This window comes from Dermacentor albipictus, chromosome 1 (assembly GCF_038994185.2).
Source record: "Dermacentor albipictus isolate Rhodes 1998 colony chromosome 1, USDA_Dalb.pri_finalv2, whole genome shotgun sequence".
Taxonomy (NCBI): domain Eukaryota; kingdom Metazoa; phylum Arthropoda; class Arachnida; order Ixodida; family Ixodidae; genus Dermacentor; species Dermacentor albipictus.
In genome coordinates this window covers 326,251,360-326,278,510 of record NC_091821.1, presented here as the reverse complement: position 1 = coordinate 326,278,510, position 27,151 = coordinate 326,251,360, and the positions used below count along the sequence as shown (strand labels likewise).

The following is a 27,151-nucleotide window of genomic DNA, read 5'->3' as shown; positions in this document are numbered from 1 at the left end:
ATAGGCAGAAAACGGCGAACTTTACATATGTACAGAAATATGTCAAAAAAGAAAAAAGGAATGAACAGATAAGGATTGCATAAAAACAGCAAAAACAACAAGAAGTATTACATAAAAGCTGCAAGATACTTTGTCTTGAGACGTTATACACTGCGTAATGTTCAAAAAAGAACACTGGAAACAAACACATGGCATAGCGCATGCCAATACACGGAAACGTCAACGTAATTGGGTTGATAAATACCCGTGTAATAACTCAACTCTACACACAGTGTGGAGAAAAATGTTTCTCCAAATTATTGCAAAAGGCATCGTGATTTCTGTGTGAAGCAATACTATCCGAAAGACTGTTTAAGAGACGGATCGCGTGAGACAGTGGTGAAAAGTTAAAGGCTTGTGTAGCTCCATATACGCGGACATAGCTGAAATTAGTGTGCAATATGCGCGATGTGGAGACGTGGTGTTTCAAACATGGTAGGGATAATCCGTCAGTCGGATAAAGGCATTTCGCATTCGCATCGCTAAGTTATTCTTCAAAGGATGGTGGGTGTATGCGTTGTGAGAGCATGCTGTTTTAGCCATAAATGATTTTTTTAAACAGCAGGAGGTGTAGAAGAGCCTGACAAATAACTTGCGCCTGCTGAGAGAGAGAGAGAATGAAGAGGAAAGGCAGGGAGGTTAACCAGATATGAGTCTCCGGTTTGCTACCCTGCACTGGGGATAGGGGATAGGGGTTAGAAAGATTGCAGAGGAAAACGCTAAAAAAAAGGGAAAAAAAAGACACGCACACATGGAGGCGCACACACAAAAGGCGTTCCAGTTAAAGTCGTTCACACAGGCTGGTAGATCGTGAAAAGCACAATAGCGATTGCACGGCCTTCTTCTGTGACGGTAGGTCCATTCGATATTGTAGAATTATTTTTTCGGATAGCGGTTGGTCATCCAGTTGGTCAAGTTCGTGACGAAGGCATGCCCTCTGGGAACTGTACTGCGGGCAGGCACACAAGATATGGCCATTGATTCTTCAAGGCCGCAGTGGTCACAGGTTGGGCTGTCGGTCATCCCTATGCGGAATGCATAGGCTTTAGTAAAGGCAACGCCCAACCAAAGTCGATATAAAAGCGTGGCGTCTCTACGGCGAAGCTGTGATGGCGCTCGAAGACTTAGTGTGGGATCAAGTGAGTACAGTCGCGTGTTTCTTAAATGTGGCTCATTCCATTGTGACGCGGTGCACTGCCGAGCAAGTAGGCGGAGCTTCCGTGCTGCGTCAGTTCTAGAAAGAGGAATTGGGACGTGGCGCTCCTCAGTATGGGCTGAGCGGGCAGCGTGATCCGCCCATTCATTGCAGATAATCCCGCAATGACTTGGAAGCCACTGAAAGGTTATTTCGTGGCCTGCATCACTTGTATGTTGTAACATTTCTTGTTGTCAGCGCCTGCTGACAATTTTATTTCTTATATAGGAGCCCACGATCTCGAACCCAGCAGCGCAACATCGTAGCCACTAAGCTACCACGACAGCAGTAGGATACAGGGGAAGTCAATCGTCTGGTAATGATAGAATACTTCAACCAGGCTTTCAGTGTGTGTGATAGATTGTTTTCGTGGAAGTTACTGTTATTCATAAACGTTATTCTAAGAATCTGCGCGCAGGACTCTAAACAAAGTCACAGTGAGATTTTTTTTTTTTTTGCGAAAGCTCTTCACCGCATCTCGTAGAACCCAGCATATTATTAAAGCTCGTATGCCTCTCTCTGGTTTGACATCATAGGTAGATAGACTGCCCGAAACTCCATCATATTCAATCGTTCTCCGATGATAAAGTGAGACACCTGTGGACTTTCTTTACTTTCTTTTTTTGTCATTAACATAGGTTAATAATAGGGCAAGACCTTGCGCACCTGTGGTTTACCCGTAATCATGTCAGATGAATATGTAAGTAACCTATAAGTGCGTTTTGCGACTGCCTTGAATATGAAAAGCTCTCGCTAAACCCAACGGTCCTTTTACGCTCGCATTCCAAGGCAACATTTCTTTGAACTTAAGGAACGCCGGCAGGTATGCAACTTCATCTCGCAATGGTAATATCAATGTATGTGAGCATTTGGAGCTGGCAAATTACCAGCAGTCTTTTCAGCGCTGTGCTTGCATGAAGAGAAACACTTCCTTAATACTCTACGCCAGCGCCTCGCACTTCTCGCTTATCAAAGACGATTCACACGCAGTTGCCTTCAATTGGGGAAAAATCGCGCGAAGCAGAACATTATAGCTAAACGCGTTAGTGCTCCATTGTTCGCGTCTCATGCTGCCGCTTCTTCAGTGCCTTTTATCGGCAGCCCGATAAAGGGGTGCGCATGGCATTCTGTTTCCACGAAATAGATTTATTATTAAAGTGTGGAAGCCCCAGATGCTCGTAGCTTCTTTCCTTCTATTCCGTGTCCTTGTTAGGCAAGGCCTCATTCTGCGTCTTTCGGCATGAGTAAAAACAAAAAAGTGATTTACCAGATTGCTTCGTGCATTTGCAGCTGCGCAGGCGGAAACGATGAGTGCGCGATGCTCAAAAAATTAAACTAGAAATTCCTTTTGTGTGTGTGTGTGTGTGTAGCGTTCCCGGAGTTCTCCATTGCTCTTTATTTTACGTTTCTTTAAGCCGTTGTCTTTTCTCCTTGTGCGAGCTTCTATTCTCCGTCACCATCGCCAACGTAGCAAATGTCATTTGTGCCATGACAGCGCTTGTTCTCTGTTCAGATAAGCGAACGAATATAAAAAGACACCCTAGAATAGGCAGCATAACTGCGAGTCGGCCTAGTCGGAACAGATTCATCTTAAACCTTTTTGTGCGCAAACAAACAGGGATGAAGAATAGGGGCAACACAAGGACGAGCGCCTTGGACGAACACAAGGAAAGCGATCGTCCTGGTGTTGACCCTATTCTTCGTCCCTGTTTGTTTGCGCACAAAACGTTTTTAGAATAGGCAGTGGATGCTCAAACGGCAACTTCTGCTTTTCTCGCCTTTTGATAAGCGCGCAGATCTCAAACTCTCTCTTTTTGGATACATAAATTCTCCAAACCAAACCATACATACTGTACTTTGGCCTTGGAACTCCAGAACGACGTTTCGATTTTTGTACAAGGCCTTAACGACGCTGCAGCTTGTGGGCGTATAGCGCTTTGATATCGCAGGCATGCGCAAGCGAGGTCCAAAATGGCGTTTAATTACATTGTAGGCAACGATTGCTCTTGTGGCCCACGTTCATTAGGAACTCACAGAACATTTTGTCACATATTGTGCTAGGCCTTCTTGATCATTAAAGGCATCCTAACATTGTAAACACCAAGTCTATTTTCTTCTTCTTTTTGGTATGATGGCTCCTCCTGATGATCTCTTACTCTTACTCTTTCTATGTAAAATGGCTCTTTGGAGTAACCTGTCACTCCGGCATGCACGCATCACTTGTTTTGTACAACTTTGGATTGCCACCCTAGGGACAAACAGCACAAGACAAAAAAAAACATTGCAAAATATCGTATGAAACGTATTGAAAGAGAATAACGGTAAATGTAAAATGACTAATTATTATTGTCCCTAAAAGAATTCTTGAGACAAAGAAAAAAGCGAGCATGAACTATACGATCCATGAAAACATGTCTATATACAATAAAAATCGAAACTTTCCTAAATAATGTATGTCAGGTATATTTCAGTGACTTTCACAAAACCCCTCGTTTAACTCTCCATCGCAAAGTAGAGAATGAACAATTTTACATTAATTGATCAACTTCTCAAAAATAATAATTAGATGGAAAGTGTCAATGAGAAAATTGTTGAGTAGCATGAAAAACTCCCGCGACAGCTTTCTGTTGCTCGATACGCACTACATAAAAGTGTTTTGCTTAGCGTGAAAGAAGCCTGCGAATAAACGCAAAAGTGCCGTGCTTACCACTCGAGGCACTTGGCGTGTACTCGCAGGCCTCTTTCACACTCGGAAAAACACTTTTATCTAGCGTGTATTGAGCAACAGAAAGCTGTGTCATAAGTTTTTCATGTCGCTCTACAATTTTCTCCTTGAACCTTTTCATCTAATTGTAATATTTCAGAAGTTCAATAAAAAATTAAGACTAATTATGGGATTAGGCGGAATGAAAAGATAATCTGTGAATCTCGAAGCGACGAAAACAACATTACCCTTATTCCATCTATCTACGCGTCATATGCACATATTTAAATCTTCCGCATAATAGTTGGGACACCCTGTACGTGCAAAGCAGAACAAATTGAAAGAACAGGATTTGTGTGCCAGCGAAAGCATGGTTCCAACCTCTTTTTGGGGGTACAACAATATCAATAAAATGCAGAATAGAGGCACACAAAGCACGGTGCCCTGTAAACAATACTGAGCTCAAAGTCAATATCAGTGGTATAGCCAGCGTTATAGGAAAGTTATCCGCACAGAGCACAGGTGATAGAATCAAAGGACAGAAGTTACGAAAGTCAACAGTGTATTCGAATCCCTGAATGCACATTGTAGCCAAATTGTGAGAATCGAAACCAAATTTATCAGCTTTCGTGCAAGACACAAGCGTCTGGGAAAACGCGTCCGACCCGGACGAGTACAGACCGGAAAATTTCCCATTGATTACTTCAGCAAACACGAAGCATCTGTCAGGATGCAGATTCACAATGCTTTCTTCGCAAGCGCCTTTCGCTATCAGACACTAGCTTGCGCTAATGACATTGGCACTGGTGCGTTGTCCTACTTTTTACCAGACATAGCTTTTTAACCGGACTGTCGCTATTATTCAATTGCCACTCGGGTACTATGTCTGAGCGTTTCTGTAGGTTGTCACCAATTTTATATCAAGAGAGCCTTGTCTATAATCAGATTGCGCTTGCGATGCAACTATCGTTTTTTACACGTTCGAACGTGTGCGAGCAGGAGCGAATATTCTGGAATGTAGTACGTTGATACGTGTAGAAAAAATGGACGTTCTTGATCTGCGAATCAGATTCGACGACCAATAACCATGTTCACCGCTATCGTCATTTGAGTGTTTGTTTTTTGGCCCCAAGTTTACCCAATAAATAGTTAGATTCTTAACTCACAGTAATGACAGAGACCGATTCTTCTCTGTGACTACATCTTTTCAATGTTCGACATCACAGCTGCTCTTACAAACACTGAAATCACGAAAACATATATTTGTTAATGCAGGCATACGCAAAAAAAATAAAATAGGTATCGTTGTCAAAAACCACGACAGGATTGAAAGTGGTTGCGGTTAATATGAGGAAGCAGCAAGGAATGCAGCAATGCTTTATAGATTGTTATAGCGGTGCTGAGACCGACCATTAAAGATCACATTATAGAAACCGCGTCTTTTATGCCGGCGCTCTTGGACTCACAACCCGGTTACGGCGTGTTAAGGTCGTCCACGTTAACGGTAACTCGGTGTCCGGCGTCGCTCACATGTGCGCCCGTGGTGGTGTGAGGAATCCTCGTTAGCGAGTGAGCGCTTTCCAGCCCTGCGGTGCGAGGTGCGCATGCGTAAGCTCCCACTTTGTTTGCTTTGCCGCAGCTTTGGTTTTCCTGTGCCAGACTCCCCGTTTGTTCAGTCTTGCCTTCGAAATCACAGGTTACTTTTTCACCGCTAGAACGAAGTATGTGTCAAGGACTGGGCTGAAAGCTGCTCGGGAACTGCGAAGCAGGAAATCGATAACGCCGTAAAACTCGACTGTCATCCCCCTCCCTAATTTGAGAGACACTTTTGTGGCTGCGTCAGGATGGTGCACGGACTTTACGAGTCTGGGAGAACTGAGCGCATTAGCAACACGCTTTTTGGCACACCTAATTAGGCTTGGCAATGCGTAGTACTATTTGGTGCTCTTTCGAGATACTCTAAGGAGAAGAGCGATTCGCGTTTAATGCGTATACATTTGCTTGCGGGGTTTCTGCCTTTCTTCATATGCTCATGTTTTCTTATATCAAAATTTACGTTCTTGACAGCCAATCCTGTTTAAAATCTATTCATTTCGATGTCAAGCTCAATTTTCCATTTCACCTAATGGTACTGCAATCTCAAATCAGAACTGGCCACCAAAGGCCTTTGGTCCGACAACGACGGAATTACGCGGAACCTGCGCCTTATTTGAGATACTTTTGTGCCACGAGAATAGCATACTTGTTCTGAATTTGACTGGGGACACAAGCATATTGCTTAAACCTGCGTATTTAAAAAAATTAAGCTTTTGTATGTATCTTTTATATGTTTTGACAGCTTAATGAGCTCATGAAATTCCTTGAGTGCCAACAAGCTGAATAACAGGCTGGTTCATTGACACAAGAATGGTATCATATACGGAAAAGGTGGATGTTAGCGTTGCATTAATTCAAAGAGCCTTAGGAGAGACTTGTAGCGTCACATGGCGTAGGGGCGAGTGCATTGTTGTCATGGCCCAAAGTGCTCCTTTGCGGTAATATAACAATCCTATCCGTTTATTACTTGAACTTGCTTTTTAGAGCGGTATCTCGTATGGGCTCACTCCCCTAGCCGATTTAGTATCAGCTGCCGTCCATTGCCGTCCATCGCAGGAATCTCGGAGAGCTTTGTGAGTTAGGAAAAAGTGGGCAGTGTTCCCAGTGGATTCTACAGAGTTGCCATATAGTAGCAATCGGAGAATTTGCCTGTGAGCCACTCCCGCCAATGCTAGAACAGGGGAAAAATACTGTACCTGGAGAGCACGGTTCCGCAGCTAGCTACTATAACTGGCTGGCGCTATGCTCTCCAGCTTACCTATAAGTTAGCATCGAGGGGAAAGAACTTAAATGAATCTAGCGCTAAAACGCAAGAGGCGGAATAGGAGAGGTCCAGAATAAATAGCCGTGTCTCTTCAGTTCATAACCGAGGAAGTTTACCTGACTAATGAATTTAACTTTTGTTCTCTTTATCGACAGGAGATTACTCTACCTGCAAGTTTACGACAACTGATACCGCACAAAACTGTGCAAGGCTTGCAGAACGGGATATAGTGCTGACGCCTACAACAGAAATGAACATGCACTATGCGAACAATGACTGGCAGATGCCGCATTATGTCGCTCATCTACAAACCGGCAACGTAACGAAGCTGAACGTGCGCCACTGTAAAAGCGCAATTTCCAAAAACTAAGACGACACGGAGTAAAGTTTACACTGAAGAACTTTTTCTCAAAGGCAGTTGCTAGTCCACTTCTGTGATTGTTTGCTCCAACCAATACAAGACCAAATGTGTGGTGGGCTCGCACTGACGGAGCTCGCTAATTCGTGCATTCCACCCTGCAACCTCCTATTACGTATCAAGCGCAGTTTCTACGACTGACTACTCCATAGTGGAACAAACTTGACATTATCAACAGGAATGTCATAAGAGCCATTACGGTGCTCCCTCGTCTGACACCTATAGTAGTGCTACAAGAGCACGCGCAGCTTGACACCATTTCTAAACTTGTTGATCATCGACAACAAGCAAGGAATCTTATAAGAACCCACATACCAACTGTCGCGGTGCACCAGCCCTTTTTTTATGAGAGCTTTGCCATAACTAAGACTGCGGACAATCTTCAAACGTAGCATTACACGGCGATAACCATTAAGAAACAATTTCACACGATAATTGACATTAACAACACAATATGATGGTGTTCCGATATGTTTAACCCGACGTCAATCTTGCCATCAATCACGGAGTTAAATTTTCAAGGACATCGTATTGAAGGATCCGAACTTGCAGAAGAATGCAACTTTCTCAGACATATTGAGTCCGGTCCGAAAAATCCAAGTATGACTATACATCAAATAAACAGAAACCCTTTTAGCATGTGCCTTGACCCAACCGATGAGGCGGAAATGAGTTATATTTAACTCATTTAAGAAGAGCAAAACACGAGATATTGATGACATACAGATTGTTCCGCTTAAACACGTGGTTAAAACAATAGCTCCAGTTTTGACTTACATATAAAACCTATTGTTATCTACGGGTAATTTTACGAAGCTAATGTAAGTAGTTGAAGTTAGCATGCTTGGTAAAAGTGGGGACAATGACATGGTCAACTATACAGGCCCATTTGTGTTCTGCCTATATTTTCAAAATGGTTTCGAGAAGGTAAGTTAAAAACGGGTAATAAAATAAATTTTAAAACTGAGGCTTACTTTATTAGTTTGTTGCAGTATGGTTTTCTACCAAATAGGTCCACAGAAACTCATCTGCTAAAGGAAAAAGAAATAATTCTAGAATCAATTGGAAAAAAGTGTGTATCGGTGTATTTATTGATTACTCAAAGGTGTTTGACGGCATTATCAAACATTGTTGAAAAAATTGGAATTATATGGCATTCGTGGGATCGCAGTGCTTCTCCTAAACACTTACCTACGATATCGTTGCAAATGTGCGGCAATAGGAAAACATTTTTATACTTGTCATGATATCCCCACAGGAGTCCCCCGAGGATGTATTTTGGTTCCATTACACTTTCTTTTGTGTATTAATAATAAAACAACTATTAGGGACAAACCCAGCTGTATATTTTATGCAGATGACACAAGCTTCATACTTAAAGGCAGCAACACACAGTCCCTTATCCCAGTTGTCAGCAAAACAAAGAAAAAGCTCAGCTCATGGAGTGGTGCAAACTGCTTCTTAGTGAAATCCAAAAAAGTCATCAAAAGAAAACAAAGGACTTGTTGTTTCATGTAAGTCAGAGCTTCTTATCACTAGAACCAGTGATCAAGATTGAAAGCTGTAATATTTAAATGGTTGATACGGTAAAAACCTTAGGAATACATTTTAAGAAATACATGAGCTGGGAGCTCCGTTATATATTATTTAACTAAGTGCGTTGGCATGCTAGCAAAGTTTTGCTCATACCTTCTTGTATCAGTTAAATTATTCATCTACAACACACTGTTCTTATCACATATTAGCTAGTGTTTCTTTGCATGGGGAAACACCACAATGTGTAACATTAACAAAGTTCTCGTAACACAAACTAAAGTGTTACGTCATATCGCCCATGCAGATTATAATGCACGCAGAGCGAAATTTTTCGGACGGTTCAAGATTATTCCAGTGCCTAAATTTTACGAATATTCCTTGTGTATTAGATACAATAAATCTGCATATAACTGTGAGAATGATATTCAAAACATATCGTATTTGTCAACTGATAACGTTGTATGATTTAATGCATGGCCAAGTGTGCAGCAGGCTTTCGTCTTCTCGTGTTGCAGGAATGTAACGTGGGGGCGAATTTTTCCTTCATGCTGAATGCTTCTGCATGGTTGTGAAGGTAACTGGTGAGATCAAACGTGGTCGCACGGAAACTTTGATGCCTTAATTTGTTAAGCAGTTTAGTGTGATCGACGGTGCCTAAAACCTTTTTAGGTCCAAGAAAATACTCCAAGAGGCATAATATTTTGCAAAGCAGCAATAATTATTTGACTGAACGTTAACATTGCTGACGAATTAGAATAATTTAGAAAAAAACCATTTTACTGACGAAACATATAGTCATACTTATCAATAAATTGATAGAATTGTATATCGAAAATCTTTTCGAAAATGGTGTAAATGATACTGAACATGGATATTGGGATATAATTAGAAGGGTAAGTGAGATCTCCGTCTTTGAAAACGAGGATATCCTTAGCAATTTTTAGGGTGGAGGGGTAACTAGAGCAGTTCATAAAATGACAAAGCAAGCGACAAAAAAGCGGCCCTAAAATACCGATATATGCTCTTTAATCAGGCGAATATTAATGCTATTGGCTCCACAGGCTTTATACGTTGACATAGCATTGGCTGTCGCCATGACGTGCTCAAGCTGAATGGTAAGCATCTGCAATAGTGTTACAAACAAGACTCTCAGAAACATATATATTCTTGCAATCACTAAGCTTCGCTACTACAGACGGGCCGATGCACGAAAAATATGTGTTGAATCGTTCTTAAGTGTCTTCGTGAACAACGTCGGCAAGGACGATTTGTTTACTTTGTTTCCATGTAACTTCATTTGCGATCTCCCCCTGTTTCTTTCGTTGCCCCCTATCTGCACAATGACAGTGCATAACAGCCTCTTCTGCGCTATCTAATCATAATGACTGATCTATTCCACTATCTTCAATTGTTGTAAATAGTATTCATTGATATTTTTATGGCGCCACTTATTATCCCAATATTCCTTGGTATGATGTACTTGAAGTATCTGCTTTATCATCCAAGGGCACACAGGTTTATCATGTCGGTCACTTAACACCTTAGTTTACTGCTGGCTATAGAGATACTGAGAATTCTATCAGGTTTGTTAGTTCCGTGTTGATATGCTCGTTGTATATATCATTGTAATTTATCGAAAAAATATCTTTCCTTAATATCTTACAATCTACTTTGCTATAGCAAAATAGATTATAAGGTATTAAGGCAAGAGATATTTTCCTAAGCCCGCAAGATTACTAAGCGAATTACCAAGTGATTTACTAAAGAGAATAACTAAGCCCGCAAGACTTATTATGGTTATAAGAATAATAAATCTTGCGCACTTCATACTAACAGGAGAACCAAAAGCTACCAAGATACGAAGATGATCAGAAAGTGGCACCGAGTAAACACCGCCAACTATCCCTGTGCCTAAAGAAGTGCAAGCGTGATCAATTTAAGACACATGTGTTTTACTTACATACGTGAGTGAGTAATTAAGTTACGGTTGTAAAGGTACTGCGCTAAACAGGTATAGTCGGGCTTACTTGGGTTTTGTGTGTTTATATGTATGTCAACCACTATAACCAATGGCTCATTTCAGTTCTTTGAGACAACGCCAAAAAAAAAAAGATTCCAGCCTATCGAGAAATGCTTACCAGTATTACCACTTGCATATCTACTGCAGGTGACTCAGATCTATTTAAAGTTCATTTATTGGCGCAATTATGTACAAGTGCGAGCGCAGCCTTTCTTTGGTATCTAATACTGAGGAAATGGCTGGGATCAAAATAAAGTTTGCACTTTGCCCTGAATTAAAGGCAAAAAAAAATAGGTGATATCGCATCATCATGTTAAGATGTCGTTAAAAAGCAAAACTAACTTCAAAGCTTAGCTACGCACTTATTGCTAAGGCAGTGCCTCCCCCAGCGATTAAATTTCTTTGATAGCTTCTTTGATAGCAGTGTGAATGCTTATGTTGTGAAAACGTTGAAGAGTAAATGCTAGAACACGTTCTCTGCGACTGTCCTGAATATAATGTTCAGAGACAGTCCCTGGCGTCAGTTCTAGTGCACCTTGACAAGAGACCATTGTCAGTTGAAACAATTTTTACATGTCGCCGACGGAAGACATCGCAGCTGAAGGCGACGAAGGGACTACTTCGGTTTATGAAAGAGACGGGCTCGGAGACGCGGCTGTGACAGTGATGTCACGTACCACGCAAGAGTGATGACTGTAACTGACGATGTGTGTGCTGCGCTATGTGCTCTTTCTCCCTCCTCCCCATCTTTCATCCACCCTATCCCGCTCCCATGTGTAGGGTAACAAACCACATGAACTAAACTGGTTAACCTCCCTGCCTTTCCTTCCCCGCTTTTTTATTCCTTCCTTGAAGAGTAAACTTCGATGGCACATTGAAGTAAGACATGTTTTGAATATGTAAGGTTGCTGTTCCAGACAAAAAATATTGAAATTTCCGGAAACACGAATGCGAGTAAACGGTTAAAGTACGGTGAACAAAGAAAGATGGGAATTCCACCTTTGAAATTCTTCGCGAAGCATGAGAGGTAAAATGGGGCAATTGGGTTTTCCGAAAGCATATAATGAAAATTCTAAATATAAAGGGAAACTTCATATGTGTGGTTGAAGGCTCAGATCATCAATGAGCAGGAATAGAAAGCTTACAGTGATTGTAGTTTGCGCCGGCAACTTCTCCTTTTCTGCTCCTAGCACTGAGCTAACACACGCGTAGATTCTCTTCACTTGCAGGCTCTGTTGACTGCATATGTCAGGCAATTGGTCAAATCTGGTATCGAAAACACCAAATATAAAATTTTATAACAATATAAAATAGAACAAAAAGCATTATTTCATTCGTAAATTATCGAGCATTCCACCATACTTATCTTTCTTTCTTCTCATGGCTTTCCGCATGCTGGTTACATCACTTCTACGTTCTTTTCAAAGTGCATTACTAATTTACTGGAGGAGCATTTCCTAAGAAAGATCTGAGTCCCGGTGACATACCTGTGAAGCGATATAGCAGGCACATATGTTGACGTAGCGGGTAAGCAAACAGAACTTTGTAATGTCTTGTTGGCCACAAATTTGCATGTCGGTAATACATTGCATGTCTAATTCACGGCGTTGCTTCAGTGTGAACACTCGTTGAACGGGCGCGCAAATTACCTGCCGCTTCCGCGAAAATTGACAACATTGGTGTAGACGCCGAAACAAAGCTCTACTAAATTCGCGAAGTTTTCTTATAACGAAAGAAATATCTTCTCGTGAGCAGGAAAAGGAGTCCTGCAATAGTGCTCTTATTAGCAGGCTTTTATTTGTGACAGCTATAATGAAAAACGCTTGCATTGAGCGCGCTAATCACCATGAAAGGAAGCAGCAAAATGTTAACTGAATAAGCCTTTAGCGACTGTAAATTTTTGCAATAAAATTGAGTGACCCGAGATAGAAAACACTTATGGAAAAGCTGCCTCGTATATACCCAAATAGACCCGCCGTGGTTGCTCAGTGGCTATGGTGTTGGGCTGCTGAGCACGAGGTCGCGGGATCGAATCCCGGCCACGGCGGCCGCATTTCGATGGGGGCGAAATGCGAACACACCCGTGTGCTTAGATTTAGGTGCACGTTAAAGAACCCCAGGTGGTCAAAATTTCCGGAGTCCTCCACTACGGCGTGCCTCATAATCAGAAAGTGGTTTTGGCACCTAAAACCCCAAATATTATTATTATTATACCCAAATAGCATGTTTGAATGTACAGCTGAAAATTCTTGCTCGAAAACAAATTCAGTATTCATCCTCTAATAGTAATGACAGCACTGGCTGTTATTCCATTCGATGACCGGTTTAAAAACGGTTTAGTGAACTTGTTCTATTTTCATTCTTTATTTCTTTCATCTTGAAACTGTAAAAGCACACAAAGACGAGAATGAGGAGAGAAGACAGGAAGAGGCGATAAACGATGAAACTTTTTTTGCGTGCATATCTTTGTTTCCTTTTAATAAAATGTTTCTGTTTCGAGTAAGCGCCTCGTGTTGTCTTCACTCTTCCTTCTTGTCTTTGTGCGCTTTTTGTTTCAGGACGCAAGTAAATCAGTTAGCCCACTTGTCCACTCTGTTAAACCTTATTTATTTCATTATTGATTTACTTAAGACAATATTAGAATTGTCATAGAGAACACGGCTAAAGGCAGATATTTGCCTGACTAGGATTTGTCACCCCTACAATGGCAGTAGTATGGCAAAAATGGCAGACATTCAAGAGAGCACACATGAAATCAAGCTAGTAAGCATTTTTAAACAGCTGAGTGCAGAATTCACGAAAAAAAAGAAAAAGCTTAATTTTACAGTTTTCTAAGGACTTGAAGCAAAACATAAACATATACTAAATATTTTTATTGGTAGTTTAACATTTATATTAGTTTCGATAGTACCAATGCTTTTAGTTTTTTCTCAAAACTGTCTTGAAATTTCAGAATTGAGCAGGTCCAATACTGAGCGGTAGTTGTTTAGAAGGTTAGAATGTGGAATAGCCAGTTTTTGATCTGCGTTCTTTGTTCTGCAACGTGGTATTGCTATCAGACTTTTTATGAGGTCGTAGCTTGTTACTTTGCCATGGTATTTGATTCGGAAGGGACATTTGTCTTCCCAGAATTGCCGCTAAATTTCGAGGAATAATTCATAACTGGGAAGCTTTGATTATGTTAGTATTTTATATTTGCTATAGCATGGCTTAGTGGTATCAGTACGTCCTAAGTTTCCTCTTGCACGCAGTGCGCTGTTTTTGAAGTGTTTGAAGGCATGTTAAGTTAGATCGTGTCATTCTTGACCAAACCGGGAAAGTGTAAGCTAATTGAGAATGTATAAGCGCCTTATATATACTGTGCTTCACATTTATCGGCAGCAAATAGTGCGAGCTGTTTCGCACAACTACAGCACGAGCAATATTGTTTCTGTGAACATCTACGTGCGGTGATCAAGACAGGCTCTCATGGAATACAAATACTAAAAATCTCGCTATTGATGTCTGTTCGATGTTGACCTTCTGAAACTGCAGCTGTAGAGGTGGGTTATTGTTGCTTTCAATTGAAATACTAAATACTTAGTTTTACTTATGTTTAATTGGAGTTCATTCAGCCACAATCTTAGTTGCTGTAGCCAAATGTTAGCTTGCTCAAAAAGTTTTGTATTTCTCTGCCTGAGACGAACACATTTCTGTCATCCGCGTAAAACATAATCTTGGAATAGCCTTGAATATTTACAATATCATTAATATGCAGTAAAAATAAAATAGGCCCTAAGACGGATCCTTGCGCCACCCACATTTAATATACTGAATCTTGGAACTAACTCCTGTTATTGTTGTGCACTGTGTAATTGTTGCGTACTGATAATGAGACACGACGGATTCCATAATGAGGTAGCTTTAAAAAAATAGAGCCAATCAGAAAGTCTTGATACCGCATGCGGATCTTTTCTTCGGTGCGGAAAGCATGCCCGCTATAAGGTGAAGTTATTCCATTCTGACTTTCTGCCGATCTCCTGACGTCAACTTTACGTAACCGCCAACGCAAGCGCCCAAAGCGGTGACCTGCAAGGTTCTTTCAAACGGCCAATAAAACTTTCTTTACATTTATAGCAGGTGACTTCGGTTTCGTTTCAAAGCGATTAATAGCATTGCCTATCGCGACAGGTATTCCTTATCCGATTGGTCAGTGAGATGCGAGGAGCGCGTCTTATAAAGGAGAGCGTTTCGGTGGGGCCGAGCTAGCACATTGAAAGTGATAACCGGGTGAGGCGAGTGATCCGAGCATCTTCGATTGGTCCACTTCCACTTGCCTATCTTGCGACGGTAGACAACGGAAAGTTGAAAATGCTACTAAAACGGTTTCTCAGTTAATAAGACATAGCGCAGCGATGACTTATTCGTACCGAAAGGACTCGGTAACGTTATACTACAACGCAATTTCTTTTAAACGAAAAGAAATCAATTCTCCCTCGCAGATCCAATTGCATACCACCACAGCGATAAGCGAACAGCAATGTTGTATTCTTTTTATTAAGGCGCAGTCTCCGGCTATTCCAAAATACTTTCATTTTTTTTTCGGCATAATTACGCATCTGTAGTGCTTACACGTCTCTTTGATGTCGCATGTTCCGCGGTTTTGTAGCGCCACGTGACAGACGAGTGCGCTAGGCATGATCCGAAAATAAGTTCACGAATCGCGGGAGGCTAGTGGTGACAAATACATACAATCGGAAAGAACTGTCGCTGGTTTGTTCGGTCGAATCACGCATAATCAATGTTCGCTCGTCATCTTGAGATGGGGAGCTTTCGCGGTAGTCGTGACGTCTTGTGACACACAGACTAAACATTTTTGACCAGCTGCGGAGGGCTAACGAAGAAAATGAGATAGACACAAACATCAATAGTTATAGATTATAGCGCCCCAAATGTGTGGCGGACTCTTCCCTCGCACAGGCATTTTTGTTACTCTGTTATTTTCGTGCGCTACACCTTGCGGCACATGATGCCCAGTGCAATACTGCTTTACTGGCGACAAACTTGCACAACCTGTAGAAGCGTTCAGAAGTGTCAGACGATAATACATGGAAGTATAGACTCCAGAAGGTGACGCATGGTGGAGCCTCGGTCATGCAAATTAACGTCATCCCCTTGATACATAAGAGCAGCTCCCACAGCTGTCGCCAGTATAGTACGCTCACATGAACTGTGAGGAGTCGCGCAGTTCTAATATATTGAAAAAGTAATGAGTTATGGAAGTTGTTTTGCCCGACTCTGCAGGAAATTAAATTCCTCAATGGCTTAAGCAATATTACGTGAAATGAATCCACTATGCTACGTGAGAATTCAGTCGTGTCTACATGACCAACCATTTCCCTGAAAGTGAAACAGCGACAGAAACAAAGCATGATATGCAGCGAATACTAACCTTATGGGGCACAATATTTAGCAAAGTTATCAAGATGTTATACCAACCACCATACACGGGGAACGGGGGGGGGGGGGGAGGAGAAAAGCGCGTAATCGGAGCACAATCCGAGGTGTATTATTGTTGCCAAAAAGCTTCCGGTGTCACCACAATATTCGAAGTCAACGAATCGAATAAAAACAAATCAGCCAGATTAACAAGTAAAAGATACTGAAGACACAATAAGGGATGCCCTAAACACACACTAAGCTGTCTTAAATTGAAGTAGCGCTGTCACGGGATTAGAACATTTTAATTTTGCACTCCTTTTCACTGAACTGTCGCATTGTCAAGCAGCAGAAAAATGTTAAGTGTTACAAGAATGTCACTGCGAAAATTATCGGAACAATGTATACAAACAAATTCCGTATGACCCGTTATAAAACGAGTGAAATTTCAGTGGCATGTTTTGGTTAATAAAATGAATACCGATTGTTGGTGGCATTATAAAAGAGAACCTAAAATAGTTGACTATCGAAATAACCATTCCGGTGGCTGAAATTTTACTATATCAGCTAAGTTATAACACATTTGTAGAGCCTTCCGGTTTTATTAACGCATAAGAAAGATTCTTATTACGACTCCAGAAAATTAACTTTCAAATTCTATCAATAGCCAAGTGTTCAATAAAAACTAGTTGGCGAGGAAACATATTGGTGCCAAAAATGAAAACGTGCACTTGCCAAGAATAAAAGAAAATAACCAACAGACGTTTCGGGCCCCGTACGCCTCCCTTGGTCACAACTGCGAACGCCCTGGTGGAACATCACGAAATAACCGGATACATCATTGACTGGGACTCGGCAGCTATCATCGCAAAAAAGAAACACTTATCTGCCCGTTTTAGATTGGCTCGTAGACTGGTATCCCCGCCAGACCCAAAATTAAACAACAGACAAGCAGTCGCGTGGAGACGACTACAAACTTATACATATCCGCACCCGGTTATTGCGAACCACATGTTCCCCGAGGCCAGGAGCGATAAATGTAATCTTTGTGGGGCGAGAGGGACCCTCGACCACATAATATGGGAATGTCCGTACTCTCCCGGGGGAACGCACAAAATAGATAGTAGGGACACCTGGGAGACCCTGCTGCGCAGCTCGGACTCTGAGCTCCAGCTCCGGCTCGTCCAACTGGCTGAAGAGGCTGCTGGGACCCAAGACCTCCCAGCCTGCATCTGAGGCGGCGGCACTCGCCCCCTGACCTGCGTTTCGGGGGGTGGGTAGATCGCCTTTTCTGTTGGCCATTAATGTTTATTCTATCTATCTATCTATCTGCCCGTTTTCTTTTAGAATCATTTTACATTCAAGCAACTAGACGCACAATAAACAGGTCGCGGGGTAATCTTCCCGAGGTGTATACCGGCACGCGGCGCCACCTCACCCATAAATAGCCGCGCGCTCATGCTTATAGCTTCATTGTGAACAAAGGACCCGTACGGGGCCCGAAACGTCTGTTCTTTAATTTTCTTTTATTGTTGGCGAGTGCGCGTTTTTTTGTTGGCATCAAATTCTTGTAATATGTGCCTAAAGTAAAAAACTTGTTTCTCAAAAGTAACTTGTTAATTAGAAAAACGAGCACGAAAAGAAAGAAGAACAAGGACAAGAAATGTGACATCACCAATGCTTACTTCCTGCTATAGTTCTTTATTGAGGAAAGCATATTATTGTGAGGAACATTGCCATTCTGACATTCGCAGATGATATGGTGAATCATCAGCACACGTTCAATGGAAAGCGCCTACTTATAAAATCATATTAACAGTTTCGCAAATTAACAGATGTATTACTACTAATGCATTGTGAACCATGTCACCGAATGTGAAACGGCTCAAGTATTTCATGAGCTATGCTTTTCCTACTTTTCGGGGTTTCTTAATCTCGTGAAACTGGTGACGCGCTAGAACAATCAAAGCAGTAAATCGACAAATGCGTAAGCGCCTTTATACTGATTGAGAATTCTTGTTCGCGAGCCCGATTGTGTATGCCTTGACCCGTTTGCCCAATGTCTCCCTTGCCGCGTGATATAGAAATCGCGGGTATACGACACCAACGGCTCAAGCCACAGAAATGTTCTTGTGCTTCTTTTCGCAAGACATCTGCTTTCGCCCGAGATACCTTAGAGAGTCGGTGCTTATGTTGCAAGAGAGAATCCCGGCCCCCAGGTTATAAATGTCTTCCTTGCAAGCGATACGTTTCCATGGTTGGTAGCCGTTCATGAAACCTTCACGCAGCAAAACAAAATGCCTACAGTGAAAAAAAAATATGCAAAAGCGAACGCTCGGCAAGAAGACACTGGAAATGGTGCTTTATTATCCTAAGTCGTCCCATATCCAGAAAAAAGATGACGCAACGTTGACACCCCTCCAAAATAGGCATAGATGCGTGCGCGAATTTTGGGCGAAAGCAGGAAGCTGCCCTAAGAAACGAACCATGCCAACCCTTTAGTGAATTGCATCATTGGTGTCGCCTACGAGAATTATGTGTCATATAAGCCGCGCTGACTTAGCGGCTATGGTGTTGCCATGCTAAGGACAAGGTTGACGAATTATATGCCAGCCCCGGTGGCTGCATTTCAATGGGGGAGCAATGAAATAACACCCGTGCCTCATGCCCTGGGGACGCGCTGAAGAACCCCTGGTAGTCAAAATCAATCCGAAGTCGCCTACTACGGCGTGCCTCCTAATCAAATCGTGGTTTTGGCATGCTGCGCTGAGTGCTACACGCCGCAGCCATCTCATGAGATTAAAATATACACGCAGAAAAATTGGAGACGCCATACATCATGAATTGCTTGAGCCACTGCACGTTCGATTAAATGGTTCACAATGCATTAGTACCACATCTGTTAATCTAAAGAATATTGGTTGACGCTTTGCATTTCACGTGTGCTGACGATTCACCATTCCATGTGCGTATTCTCGAATGGCAATGAGGTAAATATTGATGTGTCTCCAAGAGAAAGGCCTGGTATGTAAGTGAGCGCCCTGACATCCTTCTTGTGCTTGTCCCTCTTTTCGTACTCGTGTGTCCTATTTACGCACAAAACACCTTTCTGCCGACAACGCAGCTTAGGAGATGCTCGATTTTGTGAGCGCTCTATGATATCGCAGCCAAGACGTAAGTTGATCAACATAACACAGAAGTCCGCAGTTACTTGAACTGACTGGGTAGTTTACGTCAAGATGAAACTGAATACTGAACACTGAAATGGCACGTCATACACGTCAGAAAATAAGAATGGGACTGGTGCACGCATTCAGTGCTTGCCGCACTAGAGACGTCACTCACCTGTGGTATGCTACAGATGAGGCTCGCGTACCAGGCGACAGTGAGCATTATCCGGCCTCGGCGATGTCCGCTGTGCACCTTGAGCGGGTGCAGCACGGCGTAGTATCGGTCCACGCTGATGCACACGAGAACCATTGACGAGAGGTAGGGGCCGAACGCTCGGAGCATCTGCATCAGTTTGCACATGACGTTCCCTGCCGCCCACTGGACCGTGAGCCGCCAGGCGACCTCGAGTGGAATCATCACGAACGTCACGATCAGGTCGGCGATGGCGAGGTGCAGGATCATGAGTTTGATGCGAGACTTGCGGTGCCGTTTGTTGAGCAAGCTGACGAACACCGGCACGTTGCCGGCTCCGGCTATAACGAACAGGATGCAGTAAATGATCACCTGCACTAGTGAATGCGTGCTGAACGTCAGCTCTTCGCCCACGGCTAGCGACGCTGTTGAAGCGTTTTCGTCTGCGTGCGGATCGCCGTCTTGGAAACTGGTGTTGGATGACGCCATTTCCTGTTCGCTCAAGAGGACCGTCTCGATTCCAGACTCCATCTGTAAAGTCGTTTCACGGGTGTACAATACTTCTAATTTTTGGCGCATATGTTAAGCTGCGACCGAATCAGCACCATCTTCGCCGAGTGGCGTAACGCAAACACAAATGTTGTCCCAGTCTTTAAGCAGCAGGGCGATCCGAATGCACTATCTTTTGCGCAGGCACTACGAAAACAGCACATTGTAGACAGAAGTTCACGTGTCACTAAGATCTTCAAACCACTGGTCATCAATAGTCGTCGCGTCTTTCCGCGGGAGTCAAAGCACTTAAAAAAAGCACCATGCAAAGGATAAAGTTATGCCGTACGCAGTTTTTCGTTCTACTATGCATTAGCTGTGGCGCGTTCAGAAGAATGAAACGTTCTCATTTGAGACGCATTTCACCAAGCGCCTTAAAAACACGCCATGAAAGCAATCTCCTTAGAATTCATCTTTTGAACGACAACATGAAGGCGCTGTCCCACGAAGAAAAACAACTTCGAACAGACGGTACCATGCGGGCACCCACAGGAGACAACGCGATGCACGTCCCAAGGTCCCGCTCGACGAATGGTCGCGCTACGCTGCAGACCGCGCGTGCTTCGCCGGCGCGCCTCGTGTTCCGTGGCTGGTAGTGGCCGCCGTGGGCTTTCTCGTGCAACTGGGCCGAAGGGTCCCGGCTCCGAGCTTCATCGATCGCAGCGCGCGCGCGCGGGTGGTGGCTAATGGTGAGTTAGCGCGCGCTTTCAAAGGAGACGCTGAGATAGAAAACCGCAATCAGTGCGACAGAGGAAACTCCTAATGTCTGTAAGTTTCGCTATGATGTGGTCATTTCGCCATCGAAGAAAATGACATTTCAAGCATGTTCGATTCCTACTCGATCAAATGCTAGCTCAGCAAATCATTGTATCAGCAGAATTATATATATATATATATATATATATATATATATATAGTCATATAATGAGAAGGATTACATAAATACAAAGTACACATAAATACCTAAGAAAGTGGATGGGGAAACGGCGCCGCGGTAGCTCAATTGGTAGAGCATCGCACGCGAAATGCGAAGGTTGTGGGTTCGGTTCCCACCTGCGGCAAGTTGTTTTCTCATCCACTTTAATTTCCATTAATTTATCATTACTTGATTTCATTTATTAAGCCCATGCAATTTCCCCTATGTTGTACGTAGTGTCAGTGTTTGTTGGCTTCTCATTATATGACTAATAATTATCGGGTCCCTTGGTTAACCCCCTTTCTTCTCGTTTATAAATAAATATATATATATATATATATATATATATATATATAAATAAGGTATTCTCATTAGTTCTTATCATCCTGGAGAAATTATTAGTCAGATGGGTTGGATAACTCTCGTCACAGTGTTTGTATTTGACATATATGACGTAGGGTCATAGTACTTGCGACAGGGCACGGCGGCATAGGAAACAGATAAGAAGATATTCTGATAAATGATTTCGTTCCAATGACCGTTTTCTCTTGATGCTGCCGTGCCCTCGGCTGCGTGCTGTGTTGACTGTACTCACTTCTTCATTCAGGATATTACTACTTCTTGTGGGTGATATAGAACGAAATCCGGGTCCATAATTGACTCAAATCGCTAAACACCTTAAGGAAATTGCATCAGGTATTAAAAAAATAAAGGAAACCCGTCTGGTAGATATCGAGAAGAGAGAGAGAAAACAAGGGTAGGAAAGGCAGGGAGGTCAACCAGAACATCATCCGGTTTGCTACCCTGCACTGGGGGTGGGGGAAAGGGGAATAGAAAGCGGAAGAAAGGGAGAGAGTAAACGCTGAGTACGTGTGGGAGGGACAGCATACACAAGGACACTATAAACGGTCTGTTAAGCCCGTGCACTTCAAGTACTGCACTAGTGCACGAATCGCTTTTCGAGTCAGTCACGGGTGTAGCCACGGTCCGAGTATCTTTGACTCGGTGAAAGGTCTCGAGTCCAGTCTGCGTAAAGTTGCCAGCAGAGAGAGGCGTTGGACATCGTAGCGAGGGCAGGTACACAATAGGTGCTCGATGGTCTCCTCGCACCCACAAGAGTCGCACATCGGGCTCTCGGCCATTCCCATACGGTAAGAGTATGCATTCGTAAACGCCACTCCCAGCCACAAGCGACACAACAAGGTTGCTTCGCCGCGGGAAAGGCTAGATGGCAGTTGTAGCCGTAGCGTAGGGTCCAGTTTACGTAATCTGCAATTGAAGTAATATTCAATTACCGCTCTCGAAGAACTGGTAATGTCGCTTCAAGAGCAGTTAATTTGGATGCAAAACGCAATTCAAGCACTTGAAGCTAAAATAGATGACTTGGCAAACCACAGTAGACGCTCAAACTTTCATATTTACGGAATTCTAGGAAAAGAAGTTGAAACAAACAGAGCACTTGAATCAGCAGTAAATAAAGCATTTTTCAGGATATCCTTGAAATTCACATTGTTCAAATCGAGCGTATTCAAGACTACAGGCGAGCGACAACCTGACTCGACGAGACCTGTCATTCTTAAACTGCTAGATTAAAGAAGTAAATATGCAATACTGAAAGGTGGTTCTGAACTAAAAGGCAGGAATTTTTTTATAAGTGAAAGTTTTTCGCAAAGAATTTGTGACATCAGAAAGAAACTGTGGCCTAGTGCGAAATTTAACCGCGACAAAGTTTCGCACTTATCTTTTATCTTATCTTAGCCTTTTTTTATTTAGCCTTTTTACTTATCTTAGCCTCAAGAATTACTCGAGATATGACGATGCCTCTATTGTAGAGTACATGAAAAGCTGTTACACTGACTTTATTGAAAATGAGGAAGATTTTCATGCGCTATGAAACCGATTTACTGAAATGTGCCATCACTGCATAAACACTTTCGTATCGACCAAATCTAAAAAGATTTCTGAAAGCACATCTTGGATTACGCGTAAAATTATCAATTTAAAATGCAAATTAATACGACTGATAAAGAGTAATCCACCATCCACTGTTATTCGTGAACTTAAAACAAATTCGGTACGCGCTTTCCCCGAATCAAAGGATTTTTACTTGAGAACAACCGTAACAAACTTTTTAAAAACAATCCTGCTAAGTTCTGAAACTTCCTAAGCGACTGCAAGATGCCGCTATCACAGATATTAGTCAATGACAAAACAGTTACAGGTCTAAAAGTAATTGCGGGGCCCTTTACCAGAATTTTTCATAGCGTCTTTGCTGAGATAAGTCTTACTGCTCCTCATCAAGGAGTGTTTCAACCTAGTGTCGTTGACTACATATCATACTCTGGTGTAGTTTCAATTATTTTGAACTTGAACACAAAATCGGCTTGTGGTCCTGACAACATACCTAATATAATTATTTGCCGTTATGCAGAAATTATCGCTTATTTTGTCATTGTACGAGTTCGTTGTTCACTGGTAACTGCAAGGCTACCTTGTGATTGTAATAGGGCTTGTGTTGCTCCCATCTTTAAGAAAGGCAACCATTTAGTCTCAGAAAATTACCGTGCTGCCTCATTAAGGGGACATTGCACTAGCGTGTAAAAAAGGACAGAGACAGGAACATGAAAAAGAGACACTGAACACTAGGTAATACATAATAAATTCGTAATTAACATTACCAATTTCTAAAATACTTGACCATCTAATAGCTAAACGCATTGTGGAATTTCTTGAACAAAACTCTATACTAACTAACTTGCAGCATAGCTTTAGAAAGGGTTATTCAACCTTAACTCAGTTGGTCACAGTGATCCATTCATTTGCAGAAACTCTGCATTAGAATGGTCAAATGGACGTAATATCCCTGGGGTTTAGCACGACATTTGACAAAGTTATTTATCACAATATAATTACGAAACAGAAGGACATTAATATGCCGGATATATTTATTGCATGCATTGAAGACTACTTGACAGATCGCGCCCAGTTTGTTTCAGTATGTGGAAACAATGCGAGCTTTTTCCTGTAACATCAGGCGTGCCGAAAAGCAGTGTTCTGGGACCATTGTTGTTTTTACTTTATATAAACGACATTGCTAACGAAGTACTTCCAGGAACTCAAATCAGACTGTTCGCGGATGATTGTGTGCTTTTTCGTCAAGTTACTTGTACTAACGATCAACCTAATTTGAATTAAAGCCTTAATAACATATAAATTGGTGTGACGAACCCAGTATGCCTCTAAACATATAGAAAACTGCTTATCTTTGCTTCACTTGTGCAAAAACACCCCTTTATTTTAAGGATAACCTTGGCTCAACAGCAATACAATAGGTCACCAACTACAAATATCTCGGCGTAACAATAACTAATGACTTGTCTTGGAACCCACACATAGACAGCATGTCTTCTGCCGCCTTCCGTAAGTTGTGTTTTCTAAAACATAAGCTTAGAAATTCTCCTTTAACATTAAACTACTCAGTTACTTTGCTTATATAAGAGCGAAACTGGAATACTCTTGTGTTGTATGGGACCACTTCACTAAAGTAGACATAAAAACCCTTGAAGCTGTACAGGGAAAGGCTGTTATGTTTGTTTATTCTAAATTTAAAATTACAGACTCACCGTCTGAACTCATGGCTGCTAACAACATTGAAAAACATGAACTATGACGAAAAAATAACCACCTCGACTTTCTGTACCTACTTCTTAATCATAAGTTAGCCCTTGACCCCGAATGCATATTTATCTGCTCTACCGAATAGACATACACGACATCATCACGCCCATTCCTTAACCTCGTATTTTGCTAAAACTAATGCTTTTCAGTTTTCATTTTTCCCGCCTACTGTATTAGAATGGAACAGTCTAACCGATGTTAGCCAATTTCTGCGATAATACGTACTTAATACGTTCTTAATACGTACTTTTAATTGGTGTTATGTTTCCATGTTGCGTAATGTTCTCCTATGTTATCTTCTATGTTTGTGCTTTTATCTTGCCTCTTGTACTTGTCTTGTTTGGACCGATTCTTGGTCTGCAGTATGATATAAATAAACAAAACCTAATTATATATGTTTATTGCATTTGTAGGCTGTTTCTTTCTTTTTTCGTTGTTTGTTTTCAAATTATGCGCTAAAAATAGGCGGTGGTACAATGAGGAACAAACGCTTTCAACACCACGAGGAGAGGTTACTGGAATTTATTTCTAATGCTATTTGACGAAGCAGCAGGAGAGTCCAACGGACACGACCTATGAGATCTCGCGAGCCTGCTTGTTCGCTTGCACAAGCGACAGAAATGGTGCGGTATTTGCCATGATTAGTGGCGCAGTGTAACTACTTGCGACGAGTGAGTCAACGCGCGTGCTCTGTAAGCCATCCCCGTACTCCGGTCCGTTCTCTCGATCGCTTTCCGAAATTCCGCCATGCATGCGTGGCGAAAGCGTTTTATTCCGCTATAAATTACACGGACCCTCCAGATGCACTCGCAGTAATCCAATGAACTCTGATCATGTACATTTTGGCACGCATGACGCTACGCTTGTTTGCTTGGGCAGCGAAAGTTTTCTACAATGTGCATCTGCCAATAACGCTTTCTAATATTAATGCTAAGCATTCTTTGGTGAGCTCCTCAGCCCTATCACGCGAAAAGTGTAACGCCTTGTATCTGCACAAAAATGCGTAATTTGCAAATGTAAGGTGTTTACTCGCTGTGGTAGTGCACATGTCGATGATCGCTGTTTTTTAAGTGATATAAAACAATTTAAAACAAACAAATAAAATAAAATAGAATACCCATAGAAATACTTAGGGCTTTAGAAAATGCATGGGGAAACTTGTGGTAGTGGTTGGCTGCCTGAAATTTAGGGTTGGGACAAGTTGAAATTAATGGGTGGGCCAAGTGCAATTTCGTGGTGGGCCAAGTTGAAATCTGGGGTGGGCAAATTGACATTTTGGGTTGGGCAAACCTAAATTAGGCGATCGCTCAACTTTTATTAGGAGGTGAGCCAACTTAAAGTTTGAGCGTGTCACAACTTAAATGTGGGAGTTGGCCAACATAAATTTGAGGGTCGGACAACTTTAAATTTGGATATGGGCCAACGGAAAGTTGGCGGTGGGCCACCTTGAAATATTGGGGTGGGTAAATCTAAATTTGGGGATGGGCCAATTTGAAATCTGGGAATGCGCCAAGTTAAATTTAGGGGTGTGCCAATTTGAAACTTGGGGTGGGCCAACTAGAATTTGTGGGGGGGGGGGGGGGCAGCTTGAAATTTGGGGGTGGGCCAACTTTAATTTAGGGATGGGCTAAGTTGAAATCTGGAGGCAGGCAAACTTGAATTGGGGGGGGGGGGGCAAGTTAAAGCTTTAGGGTGGGCCAGCTGTAATTTGGGTGTAAACAAACTTGGAATTTGCATGGGGGCCAACTCATATTTGGGGTTAGGCGAAATCAAAATTTGCATGTGGACCAACCTAAATTTAGGGGTGCGTCGACTTGAAGTTTGGGGGTGGGCCTACTTGGAATTTCGAGTTGCCACAACGGAAATGTGGGGTTAGGCCAACTTGAAATTTGGGGCTGGACGTACTTAAAATTTGGGGGTGGGTCAACTTGAGATCTTGGGGTTGCCCAATGTCCAATTGAACGCTGCTGAGCATCTTTCGAGTTATGAATACCTCGCCGGCAAGCGAGCGCTTTAAGACGCTTGGCGCATTTTCATTAGGTCTTAAAGAGGCACTCATGGTGCAGTCTAGAGCTTCCGTGGACAAGGAACGCGTGCATAACACAGGCTTTCGGGAGCAGCGACAGTGAAGGTGACATGACATCGCGGCGATGCACTTTCCCCTCAAGCAAAGCCTCATGCGCTACTGCAACAGCTGGTGCTCCCTTTCGACCACTCTGCACCAAGGCGCGCTCGTGCCCACCGTACCGGCTGAATTGGTACGATTCCATTAAAGGGACGAGTTGCGGCAAGAAAATTTGACAATTGTCGACTAAAGCCTAAGCGTTGTTTGCCACCAGGAAGGTCATGCGTCGGCGCTGATCAGCTAGGAAAAGCAAGTACAGAAAACTAAGCAAATACGAAGTCACATTCAAGTCAATCAGTGCTTACGCATTAGAAGACAATTCTAGGAATT

The 27,151-nt window shown here is 42.5% G+C and overlaps 2 protein-coding genes and 1 non-coding gene across 6 annotated transcripts in view; 2 read left to right on the top strand and 1 right to left on the bottom strand.

Annotated features, from left to right (window-relative positions):
* The window catches only part of LOC135909226 (adipokinetic hormone/corazonin-related peptide receptor variant I-like), a 93,690-nt gene extending 73,141 nt beyond the window's left edge, over window positions 1-20,549 (bottom strand). The window contains exon 1 of the mRNA XM_065441096.1: window positions 19,536-20,549. Coding sequence (XP_065297168.1) covers window positions 19,536-20,132 — 597 coding nt within the window. The 5' untranslated portion in view covers window positions 20,133-20,549. The remainder of the gene's footprint in view (window positions 1-19,535) is intronic.
* The window catches only part of LOC135908910 (uncharacterized), a 662,802-nt gene that overhangs the window by 361,668 nt on the left and 273,983 nt on the right, over window positions 1-27,151 (top strand). The gene's annotated exons all lie outside the window — the stretch shown is intronic.
* TRNAS-CGA (transfer RNA serine (anticodon CGA)) lies at window positions 21,091-21,163 on the top strand. Its single transcript has one exon. It is a non-coding gene; the product is annotated as a tRNA-Ser (tRNA).